The sequence below is a fragment of the Momordica charantia genome (genome assembly GCF_013281855.1).
Source record: "Momordica charantia cultivar OHB3-1 chromosome 8 unlocalized genomic scaffold, Mcharantia_2.0 BLBB01000008.1, whole genome shotgun sequence".
Taxonomy (NCBI): domain Eukaryota; kingdom Viridiplantae; phylum Streptophyta; class Magnoliopsida; order Cucurbitales; family Cucurbitaceae; genus Momordica; species Momordica charantia.
The window spans coordinates 11,863,978-11,887,980 of record NW_028275166.1 but is presented as its reverse complement, the minus strand read 5'-3'; the positions used below and the strand labels follow the sequence as shown (position 1 = coordinate 11,887,980).

The following is a 24,003-nucleotide window of genomic DNA, read 5'->3' as shown; positions in this document are numbered from 1 at the left end:
TAATTTACTCCTTAATATATTCTACTAAATAATGAAGTTTATTACAAAATATTGAATTATTATCATAATCCCCAAATTTACTTCTTAATATATTCTACTAAATAATGAAATTTATTATAAATATTTTTTCATTTTATTACATTTTTTACCCAAATTTCAATAATATAACCATTATAACATATATATTTATATTTATATTTATATAGAGATATAAATTATATCCGACTACCTTTTCAGTTATATGGAAAGATAAACTATATCCGGCTATAAACTTAAGCAACATACACTTAGCAATGATGATATAAACTATAGCCATTATAACATACACATATATGGAGATATAACCTATATATGGTTATAAAGTACATACGACTATATCTCTCTACAATTTTTTCAATAAAGCAAATAACCTACAAACTTTCTGGTCGACGACTAAACAATGGTCGGGATAAACGGAGGGCTGGAATGATCGACTGGCGGCCGGCAACAAAAAAGCAACCTCGGGATAAACGGACAGAAACAATGGACGAGCGACCGGAGACGAAGGAGAAGCTAGACGAATTATTCCGGGGATGAAGGAATGCAGACCGCGGCCGGAGACGAAGGATTGGACGGAAACAGAATGATAGAAGAAGAAGAAAAGTCGGAGGAATGAAGCTTTCAAATTTTTTTAATAATGGAAGATTTTGGGGATTTGATATTTTCCACTTTTGGAAAGTCTAAGCAAAATTTAAGGGATTTAAAATGTAAGCTGGCAAGTAGCCAATTTTGGATTTTTAAAATTAATTAATATTGAGGTGAGATACAAAAGGATATATTAGTAAATTGGGTGATGGGTACCATCTTGAGGTTGTTTCCAGACAAAAGTGTAAATTTTATACAATTCAATCCTTTTATGTAATTATAGTCTCTAAATAGCCTAATCAATGTACTAATCCATTTAAAATAAGTCATTTAAAAAAATGGTCAACCAACTTTTAGTTTTGAAAAATGACCAGCTCTCCAATAATTTTTTAGTACGAAATTACCTTTCCATGATTTTTAAATGAATATAATATTTATCATTTCTTATAGCAGAATCATACCTATATATTTTTTTCTAATGAATCATTCAAATATTTTGAGAATCTTACCTGTATTTTTTAATTCAAATATTTTTCCAAGAGAATTTTATTAACAAACTTAAAAGGAAAAATATTAATTAAATTAAAATCTAAAACAAAATTTAAACAAAAAAATCCGTTTATAAATAGAAATACCAAAATTTAAAGAAGAAAATCATTTTAGAAATAGAAATATCAGTACCGAAGATGGAAACAAATACAGTAACAAACATGGTGAACAAATACAAATACAGTAACAAGCATCATGAACAAATATGGTGAACAAATGAACAAATACTATGAATGAATGAATAAATACCTGAACATTAAAATGAACATATACTGTGAAAAATAAGGTGAACATCATGTTTATTTTTGTGACACAATTAATACAAAAATATAAAAAAATTCTACATAAAAAAGGTATTCTCTTTAGAAACTCATACGGCTGACTTCTCTCTTCTTTACCCTCCGCCACTCCCCACCCCACTTATAGCTTTGTCACCTGCCTTGTTGCTCCACTCTCGTATCCCTTTCTCCCTTGCTCAATTGCATCCACTTCCCGCCCCATCTACAGCTATGTGGCCTTTGTTGCTCCATCGTTGTCTCCCTTGCTCAATTTTGTCCATTCCCTGCCTTGTTGTCACCCTTGCTCAATTTCCGTCCGTTCTCGTTGTCTCCCTCGCGATAGCCCTTGATCGTGTCTCACTTTGTGTGTTGTTCTCTTTAAGTTATGTTATGTTATATTAAAATATATATTTAAAAAGTGAGATAAATGCACTACAAGAATTTTAGGTTTTGACATCGGAGGATGTCGTGGCGCCACGGATTTTTGTCGCCAAAAGTCGTGACTTTTAGCAACGAACAACAATTTCATCGCCAGAAGTTGGACTTTTGGCGACGAATAGGAATGCCGTCACCAAAAGTCGGGACTTTTGGCGACGAACAATAATTTCGTCGCAAAAGATCGAGACTTTTGGCGATAAACTTGCTATTAGTTGCTAAAAGTCCCGACTTTTGGCGATGCAGCGGAGTTTCATTGCCAAAAGTTGGGTGGGATTTTGAGCGCCAAAAAATTTCTCGAAATGGAACCTCAGTTTTTGGCGATGAACTTTTGGGCTCCGCGACTGTCCTCTCTCCCTCTAAAGCCACCACTGCTATTTGTTCGTGACGCCTCTGGTGGCCAACCTCCTCTACCGCTCGTGATGCCACCATCCGCCACGGCTGCGGCCTTCATTGCTTTTGTCTTCGGCGACCACCCAGCTCCCCCGTGACGTCGCCGTTGCCTCCTCCGTCCACCAAAACGCCACTGCTCGCCTCTGTTTAGGTCCATTCTCTTTTTTATTTTATTTTTATATATAATGTTTGCGTCATGTATATGATTGTTATTTTGTTTTTGGTTAAAATTCTAGGGTTGAACACATGCATATAGATTATATTGATGTTTCATATGGGTTCAACTTCAATAATTGTGATTTTTTTCCTTGAATTTTATATGAATTATTGATATTTCGGTCCATGTTAATAAAGAGAGGGGAATTTGAGAATTTTTGAAAGTTGGTGAGTGGGGAATTAGTTGGGATGTTGTTGTTTGAGTATGTGTTTTGGAAAATTTCAAGATTCTGGAACTTCGATTTGTTAATAGAGAAAGAGGAACTTGAGAAATCTTGAAAGTGGGTGTGTGGGGGGAATTAGTTTGTAGTTTGTGGTAGTTTGTGTTTTGAGAAATTTCAAGATTTTGGATATTTATTTGAAAATTTGGAAATTTTAGGATTCTTTTTTTTTTTGTGTATTTGTGTTTCTAAAATTTTGGAATTTTAATTATGACGATTTTTTTAGTGAGTTTGTTTTGATTTCTATTAAAGTGTCCAAATTATTAGTGAATGGACTTCAATTGGTAGTTTGATTGTGACTTACATGTACATACATTGTTCCTAGCTAGTTATATGTGTTCTATGTGATTCTTATTTCATGAGTTTTTGTTAGGTTGAGTTGATTGTAGTCAGTATCGTATTGGTTCTCGATGTTCACCTGTAACTTGTGTTGAAGGTATGTTGTCAGTCAATTAATTTGTAATTAGTTTGGAGCATGGTAGTCTGATTGTGAATTCGTTAATTAAGTTGTGAGCGTGTTGAAATTTTGTTTGTTTGATTTAATTTATTGGTTTTGTAAATATGAACTATTTTGTTTAGCAGTTCGATGATTTTATTTTGAATTCGTTATTTTGGTTGTGAGCATACTTAATTAATAACTTAAGCAAATATAATTTCCAAAATTTAGTTTACATTTTAAGAAACTTTTAAAAAGGATATGCAAAACCTAGTCGAAATAAATCTGAGTTATATCTTAGCTAGTTTAGTTCTTTCCTTACTGACTATATCTTAGGGATATATCTAAGCTCTCAATAATACTTTCAAAGTCTCCTATTTTTCACAACAACCTTCATCCTCAACAATGACCACCCCTATCCTCTTTTCAAAATATCTAATGGTGATGACAAAATAAATCTAATCGTTTGTATTGTTCTTTTAGGATGCAACATTGTCCATTTATGCTGAATCGGGGGTTCTTTTAACACTATCATCATTGAGAATGAATAAGGATTGGATTAAAGTTAGAGATAGATTCTCGCCCGAGCAGGTAGAAGGAGTAAAACAGTTCATATAACTGGCAAAACTTCACGTCAACAATACGAGAAAAACAAGATGTCCGTATAGATATTGTATGAATGCAAAGTGACATTCATTTGATGGAATAGAAAGTCATTTATTTATAAATGGAATATCACATTCATATACTCAATGGATATACCATGGAGAAGAACCAACCCCTTCAATTAGTTATACAAGACATGAAACTTCTTCATATAATGAACTAAGTTGAGAATCCAATGTTATGAATAATTAGGATGGTGAGATGTCTGGTCTTCTCTATGATTTACAATGCCCCGTTGTAGAAGAAAATGTAGAAGGGGAACAATTTTATTTTGAGACGCCTCCAAACGAACGTGAAAGAGACACGTCTAATATTTTCAAGCAATTGTTCAATGAAGCATGTAATCAATTGTTTCCTGGTTAATTATAAAAAAAAATGTATCTTGGTTGTACTCAATTCTCTTCATTAAATTTTTTAGTAAAGCTGATGCATATCAAGGTCATTAACAATTGAAGTAATAAATCGTTTGATATGTTACTTAAGTTTTTAAAGGAAGTATTTCGACTGATGCATCTATACCTAGTGCATTCTACTAGGCTAAAAGGAGACTGCGTGATTTAGGACTTTCAAATGTGTCCATACATGCTTGCAAGTATGACTGCATATTATTCTAAAAAGAATATTCTGAATGTCAAAGTTGTCCAGCATGTGGTGAGTCTTGTTATAAAAAAGTTAATGGGAAAGTTTTACAAGTCCCCCAAAAAGTTTTACGACATTTTCTGTTGATACCAAGATTGAAACAGTTTTTTTCTTCAAAATATTTTGCTTCTGAAATGAGGTGGCATAAAGATAAACGAGTTGAGATAGAGGGTGTGTTACGACATCCATCTGACGCTTTGGGGTGGAAGCCTTTAGATAGTACATTTCCTCAATTTGCTTCAGATCCACGAAATGTTCGTTTGGGACTAGCTTCAAATAGATTTAATCCATTTGAGAATATGAACAATTCATACAACATGTGGTCATTTGTACTTATTCCGTACAATTTGCCTCCTTGGAAGTGCACGAAGGAAACTAATTTATTAATGTCATTGCTTATTCCTAGGCCGAAGTCTCCTAGAAAAGATATCGATGTTTACTTGCAGCCATTAATTGAAGAATTGAATGAGTTATGTAATACTAGGGTTCGTACTTACGAATGTGCAAGTGGTGAGTACTTTCAACTACACACAACTCTTTTGTGGACTATTAATGATTTTCCAGCATATAATGACTTGTATGGATGGAGTACTAAGGGATACTAAGCTTGTCCCATTTGTAAAGAGTATAATTCCTCGTTTCGGATAAAGAACAAAATTTGTTTCATGGGACATCGATGTTATCTTCCACAAAATCATATTTGGCATGGTAGTAGATTACATGATGGAAAGTTAGAACGACGACCTCCACCAGCGTTAATGGATGGAGATGCGGTTATTCAACAAGTAAATACATTAAATTTTCCAACTTTTGGTAAGAATCCAACCAAACAAGCTATGAAAAGAAAGCGAGATCTAAATTGCACGAAAAAAAGTATATTCTTCGAACTTCCTTATTGGTCGAAACTTATGTTAAGGCATAAGTTAGACGTAATGCACATTGAGAAGAACGTATGTGACAATCTAGTAGAAACTTTGTTAAATATTGATGGGAAAACAAAAGACACGATCAATGCGCATTTGGATTTAGAAGATATGAATATTTGAAAAGATTTACATTTACAAAAAGTGGAGAATAAAGTTGTAAAACCACATGCTACGTATACATTGACTGCTGCTGAAAGGGTGAAGTTTTGCAAATTTTTGAAATCAGCTAAGTTTCCAGATGGATTTGTATCAAACATATGGAGATGTGTGAGCGTAGAGGATGGAAAACTATCGGGGTTGAAAACTCATGATTGTCATGTTTTGCTACAATGACTCCTACCTGTTGCTATTCGATCTTACGTACCAAAGTTTGTGGGTACGATTATTGTTGATCTATGTAACTTATTTAGTGATATATGTGCAAAAACAATACGCATTAATGATTTGGATATATTGCAATCAGACGTCATAGTCATACTTTGTAAGTTGGAAAGAATATTCCCACCAACATTTTTTTATGTAATGGTTCATCTCGTCGTTCACTTGCCATTAGAGACATCTCGAGATGATATGAGGCCTTAGGCAAAATTTTAAAACAGAGGCCTTAATATGACTATTTTTTCAATTGAGCTTTATTTGATTATACTTCATTTTCAAAAGTTTTTGTTTATGTTTTGATTTATCTATAATTACTATTTCTTCTATTATTTTATCATTTTTATTACTTTTACTTCTACTAAAAAAATTTATTGATAACATTTTTTCATATTCAATCCATTTTTGTAGCACATTTTTTAGATTCAATAATTTTTATATTTTATGTTTTCTTAAGCCTTTTCATATCTGTTTTGGTATCAATTGAAGAAGGAAAATAGGAATTGTTTCCAAAGTATCAAAAACTCTTATTGATAACTGTGAAATGATGAATGGTTTATATAGACCATTAGTCATAAGAGGAAAATCACAAAATAACTAAATGTGCAACAAATCCTAACAAAATAACTAAATGTGCAAATCAAAACAAACGTTCAACAAATAAAAAATAAAAATCATAACAATATCTTGTTAATGGTGTATCTTCACAATATCCATATTCATATTTTTTTATAAACATATTAATATTTTATAACAAGTAAGTAAACCTAAACAAATGTCAAATATTAACGTATTGAAAATATGAAATACATTTTCAAACCAGTAAAGAAATGGAATGAAAAAACTTAAAATAATAAACTTGAAGCTTTGGTTTCTATTCTAACAATTTGGATTGACATAATTAAGTTAAAATTAGTATAACCTACCGAAAATATCTATGGTAGAATCTTTTTCTTAAGATAATTTGAAAAATTTTAATTGTGAAGAAAATAAATAAAAGGAGAAAGAATACGAATGATCTAAAATTTGAGAGAGTTTTGAAGGATTGTATTAATGTTTTTTCTTTTTTAATGAAGTTTGAAAGGTTTTACACATGAAGAAAAAGATAAAAGTAACAAATTTTGAAGGTGTCAAGTTAGAATTGAGAGTTCTTTTGTACATGGTTTTAAATATTGAGAACATCATTTTTCGAGAATGAAGTGTTAGCATCCGAAAACTTTATCACGAAGCCAATTCTTGTGCAGATTGGCTTGCTAGTCAAACAATGTTTCTTCCCTTAGGTTTACATATCTGTGAAGAGTCTTTAATAGTCTCTTTTTTCCTATTGATTGCATATGTAATGGTGTCTCAAGATCGGTGATGTACTGAGGAGTCGTTCCATGGGGGATTTCCAATTCCAGGAATGGTTTTGGGGGCCGAGATTAAAGATATGTGGGGCCTGCATTGCCTGTTGATCAATCAAATGATCGGTTGATGGGAGAGTTTTGCCGTAGCACATCGTTTTGTCATTTTTTCATTTTTTCTTAGTTTGATGGGCTTTAGTCTCATTTCCTTCCCAAAAAATTAAAAATTAAAAGCTAGAGACGAATTGATTATGGGTTTTATATTTAATTAATGATTTTTTTTCAAGAGAATTATATTTATTATTAGTTTTTATTTTCAATATTAAAAACAAAATCTATGAAAAATCTATTATTTTATATTCCAAGTAAACATTAAAATAAATAGATAACAATATTATATTATATATACTAATATATGAAAAATACGAGGTCTTCTAGGATTGAGGGCCTTAGGTGGTCGCCTCACTCACCTGTACCTTAAGCCGACCCTGCTTGCCATACGAAACAAAAATTATTGGGCCAGTTAGTTACAGCTTGTACCATATCAAGAGAAGTCTCTGAACATTAAAACAATATCCACAAAAGAAGAACAGAGCTCGTCCTTAGGGTTCGATAGCCGAATCATTTGTCATGAATGAATCGTTGACTTTTTGCTCCTTATATCTGACTAGAATTGAAACAAGTTCAATAGAGATGAACGTAACGATGATACTATTGCGGGTAATAAAATTTGGGGAGATTTTGATGTGTTCAGGCTAAGTGCATGACCTTTGGGGGTGTTAACTTCGAAGACACTATCTGTAATCGAAAGAAAAGTTGCACACTGGTATGTATTGAACAACTGTGCAGAGATAGAATCGTATCGCGGTAAGTTTATCTTCTGCTAAGTTCATTTTAAGAATAGTGACGTTAATTTTTTCCTACTATATAACACTTATTTTGTGTTCTTATTCTTTTGTGGTGCGATAGTCGACATTTGAGATTAATTCGAATTCCAAGAGATAGTGTATCTACCCTATATGAACGACATAGTGCACAGTTTTCTGATTGGTTCAAAATTGTAATAATGATTTTTAGGATTTGAGTATATATGAACGCAAAACAAAAACAGTGAGTATTCTGTTATGATTCACAACAGGTTTTAACATTATGGAAACAAGACAAATTAGATGGTCTTTATTCCCTTATATTAGGGCCTTCATTAGCTGCACGTTCTAGTGGTTGTATTGCAAATGGATTACGGTTTCATAATATAGAACGGGATAATCGTTGACCCACACAAAATAACGATGTCATGGTATGTGGAGGAGACGAAAGGGGATGAGATGAATTTTTATGATGTATTGAGTGATGTGTGGGAGTTAGATTATGCTAAGGGGAGACATGTCATTATTTTTAATTGCAAATGGTTTGACACAGACGCTAAGAATAATAGAATTCGAGTTGACTTAGGTTTTAAGTCAATTAATACATCTAATTATTGGTATGCAAACGATCCTTTAATTCTCATTGGTCAAGCTCAACAAGTTTTTTATTTGGGTGACACCAAACTTGGCAATAATTGGAATGTTGTGAAAAATATTCTAAATAAACGTGTATGAGATATTCTGAACACGGAATCATTGGAAATGACCAAATATTGTTGTTAGAAGTAGGATCTAGGATTGAAGTAGATGAATCCACTCAAGATGGTTCACTGCATAAAGATGATGTTGAGCCTACTGTTGTTGAGGGTCGAGAAATCCAACAACAGTCTAATAGAAGCATAGATACGAGCAATGAGGATGAATTTATAAACGATGAAGCAGATGATACAGACGTATCAACCGATAATAATATAGATGATTTTATGACAAGTACGATAGCGAATAAGTATTTGTCCAAGTATGATATCTTAGTGTATATGTTGGATAATTTACCTTTCTACTTGATTTATGTTAAGTATTTGTGCCATTAATATATAATACTATTGGTTCTTTGTCTAAGTTGGCAGGAAAAATGATACGTCCAGACCAAACAGATCGGTTGAACCGACTACACGTACAAGATGATCCTCCAGCAAACCCGCCCTTTCCATCTTTTCCTTCAAGTACGTCTTTTCTAATGTATGTTGGATAATGAATTTATTTGTATCCTTATTTGTATTTAACTAATTAGTTTAACGCTTGACAATATACAGATAGAATAAGAGTACGAGGATACACCCTCTAGACATCGCATTTGGTTCGGCTCTCTTTTATTATTATTTATTTATTATTAAGTGTTATTTAATTGTTTGGTTAAAATTAACCTAAGGTTTTAATGTAATTGTTTTTGTTAAAAACGTAACATTAGTTTTAAGGTAAAGTTTTAATCAAATCAAATTATAAATTTTGTTTTAAAAGAATTTGGTTTATTAAAAACAAATATATATTAAAAAGAAAAGAATTTGATTTATTAAAACAAATATGTATTAAAAAGAAAAAAGGATTTGATTTAAACGATATTGTTTTTCAAAACAAATATATAAAGGAAAAGTATTTGATTTTAAATGAGTTGGTTTTTTTATTTGATTTTTTCAAATTGGTTATGTTTCTCGTCAAAGACCTATTACGTGGTTTTTTATCCACGTTCTTCTCCCTTATTTTTCTCCCTTGACTCCTCCCTCTTACCGTTACTTTGAGTGGGTTGAGTGGGTATTTAAGAGAAGGTATCAGGGAGGGAGGAAAAAAAAATCAAATCATTCACTTCCTTTTCTTTTTTTTTTTTACCATCATCTTCTCTTCTTCTTCACCTACATCGGTGACCTCCGACCACGATCAACTCCGGCAGTGGCGCAAATTAATTCCGGCGAACCCGTTCGGATATACACCTCATCGACCTGCAACATTTCGGGAACCTCTGTTTAAAACTACCTAGGTGAGAAGGTGAGTTCGGAAATAAAAAAAAAGGAAACTTTTTACTTTAAACAGAATATTTTTTTAAGAGAAGAAGAGAACGTTTTTTGAAAACTATATTATGGGGAATGTAAGTGTTTTTTATTAAATAATAATAATAAGAAAAACGTTGTTTTGGAAAGAGAGTTCTTTTTTTAATAAAGTTTTTTTTATTAAAAAGAACAAAGTTTTTTAAAATGAAAAAAAAATAAAAGATTTTGAAAATTTAAATTTTTATTTAAAATAGTAAGATTTGTTTTCTTCTTTCCAATATGATTTTTTTAAAGATTTTGTTTTACGTTCTAAATAATATTTTTCAAAAGTAAGTAAAGATTTGTTATTTAAGTTTAGGGAAAAGTGAATAAAATTTTTTTTAAACAAATTTGATTTTAAATAGGAGATTCCTTTTTTTAAAACGAATTTCAAATCCCTAAAATAAAAAGTTTTTCTTTAAATTTTCGTTAATATTTTTTTAATACAAATTTCGAAGATAAACTGACTTTTAAAAAGACTCTTAATATCATTTAGTGTATGACATAATGGCAAAAACATTGGGTATTGACACCTATGTTACATGTTCAAGTATTCATGTGTACCTCAAAATGGTTTTTTTTAACTTTATTTCATTTTATTTTTTTATCATTGTTTTTACCAAATAATCATTTTAAATAAAAGTTTAGAGAGTCAAGCCATTATTTTTGTCATTAATTATCCTATTATGTTTCTTTTTTTTTTCTTTCTTGTTCGCTTTTTTTTTTTAATGTTGTATTATTAATTTGGTTTAGCATCACATGCATATCGCACAAATACACAAGCATCCTACCCGGGCTTTACTTTTAAGATTAGATCGAAGACTGAGTAGTATGACCTTCGTGGAATTTCGGTTACTGTACAGGCGCATGAAATTCTCCACTCAAGTTGACCATAGTGCGTAAGCATATGGAAGATTTGGGGGCCGCTTTCCTCTAGGTTGTGTAGGCATTAACTTTACACTCATTTTTGCATCAAATTTCTGCTATTTATTTATTTGTTTGTTTAGTTTGTTTCCGTTGGTGTTAATAAAGTGATTTGTTTAAAAGAGTCTAATGCATTTTCTCACTTAATAATCGTTATTTTTTTTTACAACAATAAAAAAAAAAGTTTCGCAACTTTCCCTTTCCCTTTAAATTTATTTTCTGCCAATTTTACCAAAATTGACCTACGTCTTAAATCATTAACATTTACAGTAAATTAAAGCGTGAATTCCAGTAAGGTTCCTACCCAAGAGTGGAGAGAGCAAGACCAAGAAATTGTCCGTCAATGGTCAGAGAACATGCAACATACTCATGGTGACTCATTATCATAGAATGTAATTATGCCATTTCAAAATGTAACGTTTCCAAAAAATCAGTTGGATATCTTGAAACATTTATGGAAAGGTTTAAGACCAGATAGAAAGACTCAGTTCATAAAAAAATATGGCCACATAGCGCAACTCTTGTACGTGTGAGTAAACTTCTCAGTGATGAGAGCATTAGTTCGACATTGGGATCCGGCCTATAGATGCTTTACTTTTAGCTCATGGATATAACCCCAACTATCGAGGAATACCACACCTTCTTACAAATACCATTGCAAGAGAAACTTGAGGTTTTATTTCTATGATGGTGGGTTTACGTTGAAAAGGGCAGTATCGCTGGATGTAGGGAAGGGAGAAAACACACGCTTGCCGATAGAATATATCTTGAGTCTTCAGCAAAGATTCGTTAACGAAGAAAGGGAGCTATCGCTATTAGCTCTGTGTTTATTCAACTTGGTTTTATTCCCTAAAGTTAGTGGGTACGTTGAAGAGCGGGTGGTCAAGCTATTTGTCAAGGTAGAGATAGGTGTTAATCTCGTAATACCCATCCTTGCAGAAACCTTCCGAGCACTAAATTTTTGCAGATCGAGACAAGTAGGAAAATTTATAGGCCGTGCTCAGATACTATATATTTGGATTCTCAGCCATATAAATTGTCCACCAGAGTTCAAGTGTCCTCAGGTCAAATTTTCACGATCATGGAATAGATTACAAAATCTCATCCTTGAATTCAACCAAGGGGATTGGGGTCAAATCCACCCAGGGATAGAAGAGTGAAGCATTTTCTTTGCAGGACTAAAGCCAAAAGACGTGGAGTGGAGGGCCCGATGGATGTCAACCAATCCTATGATGTATAGGTGTGGTAAATTTCACAGTCTACCATTATTGGGTCCATAGGGATGTGTATCTTATGCCCCATTAATGGTACTGCGCCAGATATGGGTACGTCAATTTATCCCAGCCACACATGACTTAAGAAACTTTGAATTTGCCTATAATGTTGGGTTTTGCAATAACAAAATTCAGGAGGTCGTAAAGGCGTAGAAGGCGATTGTCAGAATCCAAAGTGGCAATTACCACGATAATATATTTCAAGGATACGAACAATGGCATTCGAGTATAGGAAAAACTGTGGTTCTCCTGCCAACCGACAAGGGCAAAGGGAAGCTAGAGGTTCCCACTAGGAGAATTCTTTCTGAAATGAGCCCAAATCAATCCACTCAACGGAAGGTTCGTAAGATAGAATACGAGCTGCGATAAGGGAACCCCACATCAGCTAAAGAAAGACTACAACTAGGGTTTAATCAAAATCTACCTCGAAGCATTGAGTTGGAATTACAGCAGGCAAGAAGGAAGGTCAGTTACCAAAGGAAAGAAAACAGACCGCTAGAAGTAGAGGTTTGGGACTCTAATGGAAGAAAGTACGAAGAGAGCTCACAAGCAGCCTTGAGGGTGCGAGACAATTAAATATCACAACAAATGTCTTCTCTACAAACAGAAATCATGTCCCTTTGTGAAAATGCCATTGTGTTGGAGAAGAAAGAAGTACAGTTAGCTCAGTATGCTCAAGAAAATCAAAGATTAAGGGAAACTGTTCAGGCGCTTTCAAGCCGTCTTGACAAAACCAAGAATGTTGCTGTTGGGTTAATGCATGATTATGCCATATCAAGGAACAATACAACCAAGTGGGGTATGAATTAGACCATGTGAGGCGCGATAACACATTGTTGCATCATAATTCAGAACATGTACTCACCCAAGTCAGACAGGCAGCCGGTAGGGCAGATGGTTTAGCTGAAGAGGCACGAGCTCTCACATCTGCCATTGCCCCTACATAGCCGAATGGCAAAAGCACACTCAAGTTCTTGGGTAAACTTCGGCGAGATCTAGAGCATTGGGGACAGTTTTATTGACACTCTGCTTTAATGTACTTTCAATTTCATGATTTTAGCATTGCGGTTCAAATTTAGCATAATTGTTGTTTTCTTGTAATCTTAATTTATTTATTTATCCAATTTATAATAAAGCCACGAACTTATTTATTTATGGTTTTCTTTTTCTTTCTTTTTGTCTTCTATTTTTCTAAAAACAAAAGGGATTGTTCAAGATAGCTCGCTCACCGGCAGCACATCGCATTTACCGTACCAGACACAGGGCAAGATTAATGATGAAAGATAAAAAAGCTGAGCAGGAGAAAACGAGGAAATATATTGAGGAGTTGCGCGACAGGTTAGATGCCATCCTCTTCGCGTTGGAAAAAGGTAAAGCGGCTGTGGATCCTGCTACATCTAGCAACTCTGTCCATGAGCCGCAAGAAACCCCGCCTTATCCACTTGGGTATGGCCCACCTCTTAGGCCAGTGGCAGAGGGTTTCATGCCACAATATACAACGTACAACCCTCTGTATGACGTCCCGATTGGTCAGTATCTGCATCCCTTAGTTAAGGGAGCTCAGCAAATCCTAACCAACATCATTTTTCGAGAGCCAGGGCAAATGATGTCATCCCCTACAGTCCTTAATCTAGGTGGTCTCCCCAGCCAAGACAAACCCAGTCGGACAAAGTTCCCCCAATAACAAGAAGTTCAAAGTTTTGGAGGAGAAATTAAGAGCAGTAGAGGGGACGGACGTTTTTGGCAACATCGATGCCTCACAATTGTGCTTGGTGTCTGGATTAGTCATCCCTCCAAAATTCATGGTGCCAGAGTTTGAGAAGTACGATGGTTCTTCTTATCCTAAGAATAATCTTATAATGTATTGTAGGAAGATGGCAGCGTACGTCCAAAATGACAAATTGTTGATACACTGCTTCCAAGATAGTTTATCTGGTCCAGCCTCTTGTTGGTACATGCAGTTAGATAGCTCTCATGTTGGCTCATGGAAGAGTCTGGCTGACTCCTTCCTAAAACAATATAAGCATAACATAGACATGACTCAAAATCACTTAGATTTACAGAGGATGGAGAAGAAGAGTACAAAGAGCTTTAAGGAGTATGCTCAAAGGTGGAGGGACACGACAGCTCAAGTCCAACCTTCTTTAATGGATAAAGAGCTATTTGTCATGTTCATCAATACCCTAAAACATCATTTCTATGATCGGATGATAGGAAGCGCTTCCACAAATTTCTCTGATATTATGACCATCGGAGAAAGGATCGAATACGGGGTTAAACACGGGCGGATAACCAGTACTACCGAAGAGTCATTAGCCGCAAAGAAGGCAAGTCATTCCAAGAAGAAGGAAGGTGAGGTGCAAATGGTGGGAGTAGACCGACACTCTTGGAAACAACAACCGTACGGTCGGACACCGTGATACACTTCGTATTATTGCCCAACGTCATACGGGTATAATCAACAATTTTTGAATAATGCAACTTGACATTACTTCCCTTATGCCTCTCAAAATTTTCGACCTCCGGCCAGTCAAAATTTCCAACCTAGGGGTCAGCAACATAATACATTCAATACTTAAGGGTAACGGACTAATAGAGGGGCACGTAAACAGACCCAATTTGACCCAATCCCCATGACTTATACTGAGCTTCTGCCTCAGTTATTTCAAAATAATCAGCTGGCACCTGTACCTGTAGATTCGATCCAGCCTCCATAACCAAGATGGTATGATGCGTATGCTCGTTGTGACTATCACGCAAAAGCCATAGGGCATTCAACAGAGAACTGCACTGCATTGAAATACAGAGTTCAAGCTTTGATCAAGGCAGGTTGGTTGAACTTTAAAAAAGAAAATAAGCCTGATGTAAGTAAGAATCTGTTGTCGAATCATCAGAATGTCCAAATAAATGCAATCGAATGCCAAGGGATCGAGTCGAAGAGTAAGGTTGCCGATATTACAACCCCTATGGAGGAACTATTTGAAATTCTCTTAGGCAGTGGATATGTATCAGTGGAGTACCTATGCCCAAACCTCAAGTATAAAGGGTATGATGAAAGTCTGACGTGCCCGTTCCACGCTGGGATGAAAGGACACTCTCTAGAGCAATGCAACTATTTTCAAAAGAGAGTTCAAGAGTTGTTAGACTCAAAAGTCCTTATTGTTACAAAATCTCACTTGAATAAAGGGATAAATGTCGTGGAGGATATCTTGGTTGCTAAGGGCTCAAGTGATTCTCTTAAGCCAAAACCTCTCACCATCTTTTACCGTGAAAAGCCAGATGCACCCAGCTGCAATAGGAAACCAATCACTATCACGGTCCCAGCTCCTTTCGAGTATAAAAGTTCCTAAGCAGTGAGTTGGAGTTATGAGTGCAAGGTAACTGTAGGGCAAGAGGTATCATCTCCTTCACTCCCAGTTGACAATATCACCGGAGTAGGAGGTTTGACACGAACTGGGAGATGTTATACACTGGATAGCTTGCTAAAGCGCGTGAATGAACCCGCTAGTGAAAAGAATAAAGAGAGAGCAAGTGATAAGAAGAAGTTGAAGCTAGAGGAAGGTAAGAAAGGGAAGGCCAAACTCAACAATGATATTTATGATGAACTGGTAGAGGCAATTGTTGTAAAGGATGCAAGTCCTAAACAACCCGTGTCCGAGGAAGAGACTCAAGAGTTTCTAAAGCTAGTGAAGCAAAGTGAATACAAAGTTATTGAACAATTAGGTCGGACACCTACAAAGATCTCTATATTATCTTTACTGTTATCCTCTGAAGCGCATCAGAATACACTATTGGAGGCCTTGAAGCAGGATTTCGTTTCACAAGACATCCTAGTGGATAATTTGAGCAACGTTGTGGGGAATATAACGACATCTAGCTCCATCACTTTTACAGATGAGGAGATACCACCAGAGGGTACAGGACATACCAAAGCTCTCTACATCTCAGTTAAATGTAAAAACTTCCTAATAGCAAAAGTCCTTGTGGACAATGGATTTTCTTTAAACATAATGCCAAGATCCACGCTAGAAAAGTTACCGGTTGATATGTCCCATATGAGACTTAGTACTGTGATAGTAAGAGCTTTCGATGGGGCTCGCAGTGTTGTTGTTGGGGATATTGAGATCCCGATCAAGATAGGTCTTTGCACCTTTGACGTAACATTTCAGGTTATGGACATTACATCAGCTTATAGTTTTTTGTTGGGGTGACCTTGGATACATTCGGCAGGGGTAGTTCCGTCTACTCTACATCAGAAAATTAAATTTGTGGTTAACCATAAGTTGGTGATCATATCGGGACAAGAAGACATTCTAGTCTCAAGGCTTGCTTCGATGCCATACGTTGAAGCAGCAGAAGAAGCTTTTGAGTCTTCATTTCAATCATTCGAGATTGCAAATGCTACAACTTTACATGATAAGTTTGGAAGACCTAAGCCACGACTTTTAGAGGCCGCTTTAATGGAGAGAACAGGAGTTTAGACAAGCTGCTGAGGATGGCTAAAAACACAAGGAGGTTCGGGCTAGGGTATAAGCCAAATAGTGGTGACATCACCAGAGTGCAGAACCGTGAAAAAGCAAAATGTCTAGCAAGATTTGAGAATAGGGAGCATGATAACCCAAAGAGGACTGTTCCACCTCTCAACCACTCTTTCAGAAGTGCCGGCATAATCCATCAAGAGTACGATGAGAGTTCTGCAGTGGCAGTAGTGACAGAAGAAAGAGAGCAAGTCGGACCTTTTATCTTCCCGTGCCCAGACCATTTCGTGCTGACCAATTGGAGTGTGTTAGAGCTACCGTCTTTTAAAAATAATAAGTCAAAGTAATTGTTTTTTTCCCTCATTTTCTTAATTAATAAATTAATTTTCTATTCCCCTATGTATTCTATCCAGACGTATCATTTGTCTATAATTTTTCCACATCAATAAAGTTTAATTCACTTTGTTTCTTTCCTTTGTTATTTCTCTGGACCAATTTATTCATTTGTTTCCTTTTCCTTTCTTTTCTCCCTTATTATATCTTAAGCAGTAATACTGAGATTGAATGTGATAATGATTCGAAATACAAGTTCGATACACCTATATACAACGTCGAGTTTGGTGAGGAAATGGATGATGAGCCCTTTACTGAGTTATTAAGAATGTTAGAAGAAGAAGAAAAGATGTTAGGACCCCATGAAAAATTAACCGAGACAATTAAGTTGGGATCACAAGTCGAAGCCAAATAGGTTAAAATAGGCACTAATATGTCTTCAGAGAGTCGCAAAAAGTTGATAGAGTTACTTCATGAATATGCTGATGTTTTTGCTTGGTCCTATCAAGATATGCCTGGTTTAGATACAGACATCGTAGTGCATAAATTTCCTTTCAATCCAGAGTTCAAACCAGTGAGGCAGAAGTTACGGAAAATGAGCCGGATATGTTGATCAAGATAAAAGATGAAGTAAGGAAGCAAATTGATGCAGGATTCCTTACAGTATCTAATTACCCTGAGTGGGTGGCAAACATTGTCCCTGTACCAAAGAAAAATGGACAAGTAAGAATGTGTGTGGATTATAGAGACTTGAATCGTGCAAGTCCAAAAGACAACTTTTTGCTTCCTCATATTGATGTGTTGGTTGATAATATTGTTGGGTTCTCAACCTTCTCCTTTATGGATGGGTTTTCAGGCTACAACCAGATCAAGATGGTACCTGAGGATCGTGAAAAAACCATATTCATTACGTTATGGGAAACTTTCTGCTACAAAGTTATGCCATTTAGGCTAAAAAACGCTGGGGCAACCTACCAACGTGCAATGGTTACTCTCGTTCATGACTTGATGCACAAAGAAATTGAAGTCTACGTGGATGATATGAGATGGTGTATGGAGTGAAGATTGTTAAGCAGCATTTGATAATATTAAACAGTATTTGCAAGCCCTCTAGTTCTTGTGCCACCAACTCCAGGACGGCCCCTTATTTTATATTTCATAGTGACTGAAGACTCAATGGAATGTGTACTGGGGCAGCATGATAATTTAGGCAGGAAAGAACATGCTATATATTAATTAAGTAAGAAGTTCACCGATTGCGAAACTAGATACTCTCAAGTAGAAAAACCTTGTTGTGCTTTAGCTTGGGCTGTCCGACGTCTAAGACAATACATGTTGTATTATACCACATGGCTCATTTCAAAGATGGACCCCATAAAGTACATTTTTGAAAAGCCATCTCTCTCGGGTCGAATTGCAAGGTGACAGGTTCTCTTGTCCGAATATGATATTGTCTATGTGACTCAAAAGGCCATTAAGAGGAGTGCTTTGGCTGACTACCAAGCTCAACAACCTATAAATGACTACATACCGGTGAAGTTCGACTTTCAAGATGAGTATATCTCCACCATAACCGCAAGTGAGGAAAGTTAAGACCCACAAACTTGGACCATGATGTTTGATGGTGCCTCTAACGAGTTAGGTCATGGGATAGGGGCTATTTTGATATCACCCAAAGGGGAATTATACCCTCTTACCCCCAGATTATGTTTTGACTGCACACATAATATGGCCTGAGTATAAAGCACGCTTGATGGGCGTCCAAGCTACTATTGATATGAAGGTTAAGAAACTTAAAGTTTTTTGGGATTCTATGCTAGTAATTCATCTGCTAAGAGGAGAATGGGAAACAAGAGACGCTAAGTTGTTGCCTTACAAACAACTCATAACAGAATTGTCATAAGAATTTGATGAAATCTCATTTGATTATTTGCCAAGAGAAAATAATGAAGTAGCAGATGCATTGGCCACATTAGCGGTGATGTTCAATTTAGAACTCAATGAGGATGTCCATCTGATTAAAGTTGGGAGGAGAGATGTCCCAGCTTATTGGATTAAAGTTGTGTCGAAGCCGCCAACAAGAACATAAAAAGAATAATTGAAAAGATGACTGTAACTTATAGAGACTGGCATGAAATGCTTTCTTTTGCCTTACATGGTTACCGCACCTCAGTCTGTACTTCAACTGGGGCAACGCCATTTTCATTAGTTTATGATATGGAAGTTGTTCTCCCTATTGAAGTAGAAATTCCATCATTGAGAGTTATCATGGAAGCTAAGCTACAAGAGGCTGAGTGGGTCCAAAGACGTTATGAGCAGCTAAATTTTGTAGAAGAAAAGAGGTTGACGACATTATGCAGAGGACAACTTTATCAAAGAAGAATGATGAAAGTCTATGATAGGAAGGTGCGCCCAAGAAGGTTCAGAGAGGGAGATTTAGTTCTAAAAATAATTCTCCCATTACAGAAAGACCATCGAGGCAAATGGACCCCGAATTATGAAGGACAATTTGTGGTGAAAAAGGCTTTCTCCGGAGGGGCACTAGTTCTGGCCAACATGGATGGCAGTGAATTTTTAAATCCAATCAACTCAGATCATGTTCGAAAATATTATGCATAGTTTCTGATGTATTTCGAAAAATTTCACTTTTATCTCAGTATTATGCTTGAAAGCCAGTTTTGTGTATCCATTCTCTATTGTAGCCTACAAATTTGAACCACATCTTTGAGACGTGTATCCCTTGTCATAATTGAAAATCTCATTTATAAAGTCTGGTCTCCATTCGTCTCTTTCTATATACAAAGGACGATAGGTTTTATATTCACGTCTCCAAGGCTATGTGTTACTCGAAATCAAACATAAGGGCACAGGAAGGCTAAAAATAGGGACATTTGTTCTCTAGAACATTGGGACAAATGTCACATTACAAAGTTATCAGGGGCAAAGTCGTCCTCCCATTTGTTATGGGTACTCTTGATCCAGTTAAAATGATTTTTGAAGGAAAGCGAAATACGGTGATCGGGCTATCTGAACAATCCCAAGTTTTTATAAAAGTAAGTGATTTCACTCTATTTGGCATCCAAGAAAATTTTCCTGTTATCATCATGCGTCGAACTCACATTCCATGCATCGTTTCATGCATTTCCATTGAAGAAGTCTCAAAGCCCTATGGTAGAGAATTTCATGACAGTTCATTCTTACTCAAGCAAGCCTTTTAGTTTTCTGTTGGTTAAATCAAACCTGATCAAAGATCATGGTCGAAGCCTATGTCAAGTCAGGTTCATTTCCTTTTAGTTTTCTGTTGGTTAAATCGAACCCGATAAATTGTGGTCGAAGCCTGTGTCAAGCCAGGTCCGTTGCCTGTTAGTTTTCTGTTGGTTAAATCGAATCCGATCAAAGATCGTGGTCTGTCAAGCCAGGTTCGTTGTCTTTTAGTTTTTTGTTAGTTAAATCGAACTCGATCAAAGATTGTGGTAGAAGCTTGTGTCAAGCCAGGTCCATTGCCTTTTAGTTTTTTGTTGGTTAAATCGAACTCGATCAAAGATCGTGGTCAAAGCCTGTGTCAAGCCAGGTTCGTTGCCGTTTAGTTTTCTGTTGGTTAAATCGAACCCAATCAAAGATCGTGATTGAAGCCTGTGTCAAGCCAGGTCTGCTACCTTTTTTTTGTTGTTTGGTTAAATCAAACCCGATCAAAGATCATGGTCGAAACCTGTGTTAAGCCAGGTCTGCTACCCTTTTTTTTTTTTTGGTTAAGTCAAACGTGATCAAAGATCACGGTCAAGCTTGTCAAGCAAGGTTTGTCATTCTAGCCTTCTTAAAATCTCGCCTTCCCAATACTCTGTCTTTTGCCTTTGTCTACCCTTTTAGTTCTGCAAGGATACACAAAGGGAGAAAGTTGTAGACACCGCATTTGGTCCGACTCTCTTTTATTATTATTTATTTATTATTAAGTGTTATTTAATTGTTTGGTTAAAATTAACCTATGGTTTTAATGTAATTGTTTTTGTTCAAAAAGTAACATTAGTTTTAAGGTAAAGTTCTAATCAAATCAAATTATAAATTTTGTTTTAAAAGAATTTGATTTATTAAAAACAAATATATATTAAAAAGAAAAGAATTTGATTTATTAAAAAAAATATGTATTAAAAAGAAAAAGGATTTGATTTAAACGATATTGTTTTTTAAAACAAATATATAAAGGAAAAGTATTTGATTTTAAATGAGTTGGTTTTTTTATTTGATTTTTTCAAATTAGTTATGTTTCTTGTCAAAGGCCTATTACGTGGTTTTTTATCCACGTTCTTCTCTATTCTTTTTCTCCCTTGTCTCCTCCCTCTTACCGTTACTTTGAGTGGGTTGAGTGGGTACTTAAGAGAGGGCATCAGGGGAGGACACAGGGAAGGAGGAGAAAAAAATCAAATCATTCACTTCCTTCATTTTTTTTTTTACCATAATCTTCTCTTCTTCTTCACCTACACCGGCGACCTCCGACCACAATCAACTCCGGCAGTGGCGCAAATTAATTCCGACGAACAAGTTCAGATATACACATCATCGACCCGCAACATTCCGGGAACTTCTGTTTAAAACTACCTAGGTGAGAAGGTGAGTTCAAGAATAGAAAAAAAAGGAAACTTTTAGCTTTAAACATAATATTTCTTTAAGAGAAAAAGAGAAAACGTTTTTAAAACTATATTATGGGGAATGCAAGTATTTTTTTATTAAATAATAATAATAAGAAAAACGGTCTTTTGGAAAAAGAGTTCTTTTTTTAATAAAGTTTTTTTATTAAAAAGAACACAGTTTTTTAAAAGGAAAGAAAATAAAAGATTTTGAAAATTTAAATTTTTATTTAAAATAATAAGATTTGTTTTTTTCTTTCCAGTATGATTTTTTTAAAGATTTTGTTTTACGTTTTAAATAATATTTTTAAAAAGTATTAAAAGATTTGTTATTGAAGTCTTGGAAAAAGTGAATAAGAATTTTTTTTTAAACAAATTTGATTTTAAATAGGGGATTCTTTTTTTAAAAAAGAATTTCAAATCCCTAAAATAAAAAGTTTTTTTTTTAATTTTCGTTAATATTTTTTTCTTTTTTTTAATACAAATGTTGAAGATAAAATTTATGGTTTAAAAAGATCATTGAAAACATTTAGTGTATGGCATAGTGGCAAAAACATTGGATATTGACACTTATGTTATAAGTTCAAGTCTTCATGTGTAACTCAAATGATAATTTTTTTTTTACTTTATTTCATTTTATTTTTTTATCATTGTTTTTACCAAATAATCATTTTAAATAAAAGTTTTTTTTCTTCTTTTTAAATAAAGGATTTTAGTTTATTTTTTAAAACAATATTCAAAAATAAAAAGTTTGAATTATAAAAAGAATTGTAAGTTGCATCCTATGGTGTTGGCACATTTGCAAGGTACGGCTCAAGTTCGAATCTTTGTGGGCTTAAAATTAAATTTAAAGTATTTTTCTTTTTTGACTAAATATAATAGGATAATTTATGACAAAACATGGTACCGTTTTCGAATGGGTGTCGTAGGGTACTAACATCATGATTGGTGGCGACTCCAAACCCTAATCTCGAAAGAGACCCGTCAGGAGATGACGTCGGCCACTCCACGTCGCGATGACGTTGCGACACACTCAATTGACAGAACTTGAAAATCAAGTTCGTTCAATTATGGAAAAGGTAAAGAGCGTATGTGACCACACGGTAGGTAAACCAACATGCAACATGGCCACCACATTTTCTATCGCGATCGGAGCACATACACACGAACAAGTTAAGCTAAAGGCTGGCAATTGGATTGAGGTTGAAGAAAATGACAAGATGGGAGTTATAACTCATCTCAAAGTAAAATTCTTATTACTTAATATGTTTTATCATTTTCTATGATGTACGTAACTGTAATAACACTTCCATTGGTTTGTTGTTGTTTTTTTTTCTTTTTTGTAGGGTGATTTTGAATTTAACGAGTCAGACCAAATCTTGATGAATTTCATACATCATGTGATGCAAACAACATTCAAGGAGTATAGGGCAAAATTGCACAAACACTACAAAAGTCATCCCACTCCTGAGATTGCTCGCAACAACCCGCCTGAACGATTGTTGGCAAGACCAAACGATTGGAACATGCTATGCAATAGATGAGAGTCAGATGAGTGGAAGGTACTTAATAAATATAACCTCAGACTTATTTTCTATACTTTATATTCAATATGTTTAACTAACTTTATTTTGTTAGCAAAAATTTGAGACCAACAAACAAAATAGGGCGAAGCTCCCATTCAACCATTGCGTGGGGTCGAAAGCGTTTGCTATAATTGCCTAGGAGAAGGTACAAATGTGATAATATTTTTCTTTCATATACTTCATTACTTATGATTATCAATAATCATTATGTGTTACCAAGTGCAGAAAGAGCAAGAGAGAGGCGAAAATTTTACTGAAATTGATTTGTTTAGGGAGACTAGATACTCTGATATTAAAGGTTGGGTCGAAGGTGCTGAGACGGCTTATGTAAGTTTATCACTCTTATAATAATTAACTATTTCAAATTATGCTTCAAACTGTACGTGTGCATGTTGTTTTATGACTACTTAATTATGCAGTTACACATGATGCGAGTTAGAGAAAAATCCATGAGAGAAGGCAGCGAACCGATGTTAGACCCAGAAGTACTGGAAACAGTTCTTGGGTCTTGATGAGGCGACATTAAAAGCTCTGGTTGGGGCTCGAAGCCTAAATCTTGTAAAGGTTCTGCTTTGAGTGTTGCTTTCTCACAACGAGAATAAGAGTTGTCTGAAGAAATAACCAACCTAAAAGGAGAATTTGAGGAGCGTCTCATGCAAAAAGAACATGAGATTACGAGTCTACGTGATGAAATGTAAGATTTGAGATCAATGATGCTGGAATTTATGTCTCGTTCTA

The 24,003-nt window shown here is 35.0% G+C and overlaps 2 protein-coding genes and 1 pseudogene across 2 annotated transcripts; all 3 read left to right on the top strand.

Moving 5' to 3' along the window:
- Positions 1-4,019: 4,019 nt before the first annotated feature.
- Positions 4,020-9,058, top strand: LOC148209519 (uncharacterized; annotated as a pseudogene).
- Positions 9,059-13,522: 4,464 nt separating this feature from the next.
- Positions 13,523-16,727, top strand: LOC148209518 (uncharacterized). Its single transcript, XM_088126900.1, has 5 exons — positions 13,523-13,775; positions 13,894-14,598; positions 15,010-15,563; positions 15,624-16,386; positions 16,477-16,727. Exons 1-5 carry the CDS (start codon positions 13,523-13,525, stop codon positions 16,725-16,727), a joined length of 2,526 nt encoding a protein of 841 aa, XP_087983026.1.
- Positions 16,728-19,163: 2,436 nt separating this feature from the next.
- Positions 19,164-19,676, top strand: LOC148209517 (uncharacterized). The gene has a single exon (XM_088126899.1). It carries the CDS (start codon positions 19,164-19,166, stop codon positions 19,674-19,676), a length of 513 nt encoding a protein of 170 aa, XP_087983025.1.
- Positions 19,677-24,003: the final 4,327 nt, after the last annotated feature.

Coding starts and splice junctions, on each gene's coding strand:
- LOC148209518 (XM_088126900.1), top strand. CDS start 13,523: ATGAAAGATAAAAAAGCTGAGCAGGAGAAAACGAGGAAATATATTGAG. Junction 14,599..15,009: donor TCATTCCAAGAAGAAGGAAG/GTGAGGTGCAAA, acceptor ATCACGCAAAAG/CCATAGGGCATTCAACAGAG. Junction 15,564..15,623: donor GGAAACCAATCACTATCACG/GTCCCAGCTCCT, acceptor TATGAGTGCAAG/GTAACTGTAGGGCAAGAGGT.
- LOC148209517 (XM_088126899.1), top strand. CDS start 19,164: ATGACTGTAACTTATAGAGACTGGCATGAAATGCTTTCTTTTGCCTTA.